The sequence below is a fragment of the Etheostoma spectabile genome, chromosome 23 (assembly GCF_008692095.1).
Source record: "Etheostoma spectabile isolate EspeVRDwgs_2016 chromosome 23, UIUC_Espe_1.0, whole genome shotgun sequence".
In the NCBI taxonomy this organism is placed as follows: Eukaryota; Metazoa; Chordata; class Actinopteri; order Perciformes; family Percidae; genus Etheostoma; species Etheostoma spectabile.
The window spans coordinates 2,177,369-2,184,828 of record NC_045755.1 but is presented as its reverse complement, the minus strand read 5'-3'; the positions used below and the strand labels follow the sequence as shown (position 1 = coordinate 2,184,828).

Here is a 7,460-nt window from a genome sequence, read left to right as displayed (position 1 = left end):
AATATGTTAGTGTTACGTAGTGTTGAAAACGTCAAATAAAGTGACAAACCTTGCAAAAAGCGTCAAAAGTGTTGAAAAAAGAGACAAAAAAGTAAGAAAAAGTTAAAAACATTGATAAAAAGGGCTGATTTTCAATTTTGACGGAAAGACAACACAAGGGTTAAACCAATCACAATCGTCTTGGGCGGCACTAAGAACCAAGCAGGCCTCATGGAACCATTATAAGCGTGTACTTAAATTGACTGGCTTTTTGCACACAATACTACGGTACCTTGTTGCGTGACGTAATTCAAGAGAGGCTGCCTTATGGGCGGCTCTGCGAAGCGCACATACAGGGAGCAGATCAGACAGCGGAGCAGCATTGCACACAATATGTGAAGGGTAAGTGCAGCTTCCCTTCAGTTGAACTGCAAAAAAAACTTTCCACATACCAAGTGGGAGGCGGAGTGCACCGTGTGCAAAGCTAGCACGTGTGTTTCAGTGTCTAATAAAGGTGCTGGAGATCTCAAAGCTCACATGGACACAGAAAAACCTTATCTTATTACATTGAAAAGGTTTTAAGAGATATGCAGTTGAAGCTATATTTTGAAGCTAACATAGAATAGGTCAGATTTAGAACATTATTTCATATTTATTTATTTGAAAAGAGCTATTATTTTGTTACAGGTTGTTACCTCTGAGAAACCTGTTTGAGTTTGTGTTTCGAGGCCGGCTGAGTGTCCTCTTTTTTGGAAATCAAAATATGGTCACGCTATGCTAATTAGCACTGTTAGAAATCCTAGCAATTTCCCTCAAGTTTGAAAAAGATACATTCTGCCACAGAATCACCTCCGCATTCATTTCTTTTTCTCATCTAAAGTTTCTTCCTCATCTTGAAAACTTCTTATTTCGGACACCACTAATACAAAATGTATTCAGGAGTGAGGTTTTATGTGCTAAACGTTGCCAAATTTAAAGCACAAGAATCACGACAATGTAACGTTTTCCTGCCATGGTGTGTTCCTGCGCAACGTAACCTAAACTGATTTATTTTTAAATATGTAGTGCGCTTACATTTTTTACACAAACGCTCCCTCGGTGTAATTCAACAAACAAAGAAATTCAACTGTCAAATCAAACTGAATTGTACGATAGCGAGGCTGCGGTTTGATGTAATCTACTCTGCCCTGTTCTGCTGACAGATGTTTCATCTCTGCATTCATGGGACATTTTGACAATGTTTGTTTTTTCCTTGACATACTTTGCTGAGGAAGCTAAACACACACACACACACACACACACACACACACACACACACACACACCACAACAACACACACACACACACACACACACACACACACACACACACAAAGTGAAACTGCACCATCATCTGCATTGCAGGGAAGCGCTCTATGGTTTGCTAATGATGTCTGTCTATAATGAGGAGGATTAGTGTTGCGAGGCTTTAATATTTTCTGCTGAATAGTCCTCTTCTTGGTCCCTTGCCTGCCGTTCTCCTGCTTAAGCATGATTCTTCTGAGAACTGAAAAAAAAAGAATTCATTCACTTCATTCAAAAATCTGGGTGTGCATATAATTCATCTGGCGGTCTGTACAATTACCAAGAAACTGCACTGTCAGAAGTTTCACATGGGAGAGGGATTGCAGAGTGCGCCGTGAGGTGAGGCGTTTAAAGGCTTTGTGCGATTGTTACTCCACAGAATGTGTTTACAGTTTCACATCACATGTGTTTAGCTCTGCAGTGTCTCCCCCAGGTGTGTGGAAGACTTTGATGCACCTATTTGGCGGGGGCGTTGACAGCTCATCACTCAAGAAAATATGACATTTTCAATAAAACAAAGCAATTTCACATCAATTTGGACCATTATTATTACCATATATGTGTCTAACACATTGGAAAAGCTAGTGCAAATAGTGAATAAACAACATTTAAAAAGCCTAAAGACAAAACTTACTACAGAAGTCCACTGGGGACCAACTACAATCATTAGATCTGAGAAAGTCATGTAGTAACTTTTGATCGTCACGTTGATTTTACATTCAATTGGCTTAGATGGTGACCAAAACACTTTGGGTGCTGCCCCTATGCTTTATAATGGTAGGGGAAACCCTCCTGGTGCTTTAATCCAAAATCTCAAAGTCAAATCCATCCATTGCAGGTATACAAGTAATCTAGAAGTTTGAGTCTATTGAGAGGTGTGATAAAAACTAAAATAAGAGAAGACAAAAAAACTGAAACTAAAGTTCTGCCTCACATTTCTCTCTAGCCACTGTATTATATCTGCTTTCTACATTTGCGGTCTCTATTATCACAGAGCTATAAAACAATAACAAAACTGTAAAAAAAGATGGTATCCAGGAAAGAAACAGAGCTAGACTCAAATCTCCGCTGAGTTGAAGGCCCCTCGTACCACGCTCCTGTCATTCCTCATTCTCATCATCTTCACTGGCTGGCTCGGCGGTTGCAAGCGATTTCTTTTGGGACCAGATATGTGGTCGAGGGTACGGTTCTGTGACAAGCCCCGCTCCAACGTTCAGGAACAAATTCCCAGCAATCATTCCTACACCGATAAGTCCAACCAAAACTGTTCCCCAGAAAGAAAAAAAACATCTGCAAGCTCCACTGGGAAAATAAACGGGCAAATTCGACCAATCTGACCACCGGGAACGCCAAGCCTCAAATGTGTGGAATTCCATTTGCATTTCCAATGTAGATGTGTCTACATGAAATGAGGTCTACAGGAAATGCAAAAGAAAAATACTTATTTTTCCATTACTGAAAGCAACTACTGCACAGATGCAGCCAAAGTAGAGCTTTGACATTAAGAAAGGAAAGCTGTGCATTATTAAATGCAGCAGGAGCAGGCTTTTGGGGGATCTAAAAGATGACCAACAAGCTGTTAGTTAAAGTCTGGAAGTGTAACTATAACTCCTTTTTATTGCATTATTTCCAGTATAACTCTAGTATTACAAAAGTTATGGGACAGCATTTCAAACGATAACTTCACATTTTTGGTCAACGTGACCTAAGAATGAGCTTTTAGTATTAACAGAGGACACACTATAAATGAAAACTTTTATTACTTACTGTAACAGTACAGAGACCAAAGGTCAAACTGTTTTACATATTGTTCCCTATAGGCGCAAATCAGAGCAAGTGGAAACCCAGTGGTTATTAATTTATACTTCTTCAGTTCTTTGCCGTGCTTTCCCATTAGATAGTGATATAGAAATAAAATGGATACAAAGGCCATTCACAGACAGATCGATGTGGCGGAATAGTCAGAGCGGCAGCCATGTTTATGTGTACCATTGTGGAGGTGAGGTTTAGCAGTAACAGGCAAACGGGCAGCGGAGAAGTAACATTACGAAGCAGAGAGACAGCTGCTAAATAAGTCAGATTTACCAACTTAATGCGTCACCCACACAAAGCACATTGCTATCGCCAGATGAGTGACAGCTTTGTTTGGCTTGTTTTCTGTGACAGGTGGGGCGTGGGAGCCAGGTGGGGGTCCGACAGTCCAGAAAACTATTTTCGTACTAATCAAATGACCACAGCAAACAGGTCAATGGTCTTTTCTATCCAATTATTTCTATGCCAATTTATATTCTACACGATGGCTGATAATAATCATGACTCCACTGTAGTACTGTAAGGATTCAGATCCTGATTGAAGGCATGGAGTGGCTGGCTGGCTAAGTTCAAATGAACAGGAAATGTAGAGATTATTGCTAGATCTGATCAGGTATCAAAATGACTCCAGAGATGGGTCCAACTGGGGCATTTTAAAACAATAAAGCTTTTGAATCTCTGGAAGGAAACAATAGGAAGTGAAAGGAATTAACTGCTGTTGGAAGATGTCTGTGAGAAGCCATAGCAGACCTGTCTTGGCCATAACTCTTACTGGCCGTCCACACTTCGGCCAAGTTAGCTTAGCTCTGCAGGATATGATAGAACTTCAACTGACTCGTGGATCTCTCGCATTACGAACACGGGTTTAAAGAAAAGGAGTGCATTATGTATGTAGATTAGCTGTTAAGCTTGCAGATGCTGGTGCCATGCTATCTGCTCCTCAGATTCCAGCAGCTGCTCAGTTGGCCACAGTCCACTCACTGGGCCGCCCAGCGACCCACCACTTAGAGAAACCGGCTTGTGACTGCAGGATCACCGTTTCAAGTCCCAAATGGGGAACTAAATCTGTGCAGAGGAAGTAAATCAGACTCATCTGCCCCGCCACTGACAGCTGCTGCTACTGTGATGTCTCTGGCCAAGGAGTTTAAGCTCCAGGTGCTACAGTAGGTGGCCAGTGGCAGGTCTCCAACATTCACAGCTCGCATCGTCAATATGCAGCCAAAAGTTTGAAAAAAAAACAACATCTTGAGTTATTGTCAGGACAATGTTCAAGTCCCTGGGATAAACAAGATTGACAAAATAATTTTGCACTTGGAGAGCAATATGTTCATGTGTCGTCACCTCAATCTCTGAGGGTGGTTTAGTTCATTTGTACCGGCCAAGGTAAAAAAAAAAAAAATACCTTTTAATTCTGGTCCAGTATTGGTTCACACTTTTATATAACAAACTTAGAGCAGCATTAGGTCACTAAGACATCATCAGCAGCATGTTGGGAAATTATGGTTGCTGAGAGCCAGTATGCAGTGTGCAGTATGTATCGCAATGTGAAATAATTACATCTTAACATCTATCACATGGCTGTGGCATATAATTTTTTAGAAATTTGCACCAGAGAAACAATTAAAGTTCAAGCTACAAAACTACTTGGGAAGGTTTAAGAATAAAAAAAACAAAAAAACAATGTTTGTGTTCAAAGAAGTACGTTTGCTACATAACCCAAAGTTACAAAAGTAAGGACACAAACAGCCGTCCCTGGGTGAAGAGCTTTGAGTGTCTATGACAGAACGCTATATAAATGTAATTAATTAATATTGAAGTCCTGTGTTTGTTGGACCCATCCATCCACCCTGACCTCCTCCTTTACTTTACTGTATGGTTGCCACTTTTCACTGCACTTTGAGGAAAACTAATGGAGCAGGACACAAGCACAACACACATTTGTGTGCTTACTCCTTGGTGTGTTAGTCTGGATTCAGCTGTTTCAAGCCAGCACCATAATCATAATTAAACGCACAGCAGTTATCTTTCCATAGCTGGTTTTGACACATTGAGCTCACCCAGTGACATTAGGGGTCACCAGGACTCACATGACCCTGGCATTCTCTTCCTTCCTGGTTCTTTAATGTTGTTTTTCTAACAGAGTCTGCTTCCATTGCAGCTGGACTCACCATAGAGGAAAAAACAAAACAGCTGAATTCTGTGATGAACGTGTGAAACCAGTTGTAAAATACAGTCTGCTTCCCTCCAGTGATGGGGCCCTTTTGGAAAGACTCCACTGATTCTCCACAGAGAGCTCATCAAATCCATTGCCTTCTTCACTAACTAGCAGAAACACTAAAACTGTGACACATATTAGGACAATGTGCATGGCACAGAGAGATAATGGTCCAATAAAAGCAAAAATGCTGTGCAGTAAGTTATACATATACTGTACAAAACACAGCTTCAAGAAAAAGGGCACAAAGACAGACACAGGCTGTCAGGGCCGAGCTTGCTGCCCGCCCACAGTGTCTTACAGCGCGCCAAAGCAGCTACATAGCTTTACTCACTTTTAATGGCAGGAGGGCAGATGCCAGGGCAAACCAACACTGCATAAACACTTAGTCAACTCTAGTTAAAGTGAAGGGTAATTACCTCAAAGTGACGACAATCAGCGGTTATACAGCCCTTCATCTCATTATCAGAGGGAGAACACGACACCGCCAGCATCGCTCAGCCGCATGGCAGCCAGAAGTGCAGATTATTGAAAATGGCATAATGAGTCAAGCACTGTATGTCGGCGTTTGAACTTTCAGGGTTCTGCTGTGTTCTTGGTCAAGGGGCCATGTGGTTACTACTATACTCTGTGAATTATAAAGAGTTAGTAAGTTATAGGTCATTATCAGAGTTGTTGAAACTGGCTGCTGGAAATCATTGATTGAAAGTTACATGCAAAGCAACATTGCTTTTGGACATGATCCATTTCAACTGGGACTAGGGCTGGGTATCGCTTAAAGAATTTTCGATTTTGGTATGCTTGGATTGGACTGACCAAGGGCAAATCGCTCCAAGTTTACAAACTCACCAATTGATTCGGACCAAAGCAAAAAAACTACAGGTGTGAAAATGCCCTCATACTTAAGTAAAAGTACAGAGGTGTTATCAGCAAAATGTACTTAAAAGCACATTTTTTTTGCAGAAAAATGGCTACGATGAATGATATCATAGCATCCTATTTCACTGGATTGTTAATTCTGAAATATCGGATCATTTGATCTCTTTGGGCCTTAAACAGTTAATTCAAATGAAACAATCTGATAGGTTTACAGAGAAAATGAGTATTTAGTGGCACTGCTAACACCTCAAAGGTATCTGAAATTTGACAAGGTGCCCTGAGTAGAGCTGAGTCACTGCTTAGTGAGGAGTCACAAGTCCAACAAGTTAGGAGCCACAGGTAGAGATAGAGATGCTTTGTGTTTTAGAAGCTTACCATATGTATTTCATTATCTAAATCTAAAAAGTAAGAAGCCACAATGGCTTTAAAAAAGTAAAAAGTAAAAAGTGCAATATAGCCCTCTGAAATGGAGACGAGTAGAAGCAAATGGTAGCAAAAAGCAGAAATACTCAAGTGAAGTACATTTGGACTTAAGTCAGAGTACTATTTATTAAAATGTAAATTTAGTAAAAAAACAGGTAGGGGAGACTTAGATCAGGAATTCACTTTTAATCACAGGTTGGTGACATTGAGGGTCATTGAGCATTGAGCTGTTGTCAGTAGGTGTTGATGAGAGCATCACCTGAGTTCTGTAAAAGGAAGTCTGATCTCTGCACTACAATATTGACCGCCCATAATCCCTGCAATCTAAGAATTTACCTTTGTTTTACTGTTGCCACAAATGAAACATCATTAAAGTCCAACAGCAGTGCAGTCCGTGCTTCTCAGGCACAGTGCATTAAAGGATGGATGAAGTGGAATAGAAACGCTGAAACACTCACCATTTGCGACTGGCTCCTGGGGCTGCCATTGATATCCTCCACCTTCTCGTTTGCTGTGCGAGAAAGGAAATGAAGAAACGAGATGTTTACTGTTGTCCCATAGTGAACGTTAACATCCCTACGTCCAATCACTTTGGAGTTCAGGTGCACGAGTCCAGCAGAGAGTGTGCGTGTGTGAGTGTGTGTGTGTGTGTTGAGGAGCAGAGCGATGCAGGAAAGGTCCTGGAAGCAAAGCTGCCTAATTTGTCAGCTGCCGCCAGAGAATTACTGACAGGCCAGCTTGGCCTCATTGTCTGTTCGGGCGAGCAGGGAGGGTAAAGTTTCAATCAGAGAGAGAGAGAGAGAGAGAGA

At 41.2% G+C, this 7,460-nt stretch overlaps 1 protein-coding gene across 13 annotated transcripts in view; it reads right to left on the bottom strand.

Annotated features, from left to right (window-relative positions):
* Positions 1 to 7,460, bottom strand: part of nav3 (neuron navigator 3) — a 223,688-nt gene that overhangs the window by 153,749 nt on the left and 62,479 nt on the right. For all 13 annotated transcript variants that reach the window (XM_032505782.1, XM_032505795.1, XM_032505791.1 and 10 more), the window contains exon 3: positions 7,110 to 7,162. In XM_032505782.1, coding sequence (XP_032361673.1) covers positions 7,110 to 7,162 — 53 coding nt within the window. The remainder of the gene's footprint in view (positions 1 to 7,109; positions 7,163 to 7,460) is intronic.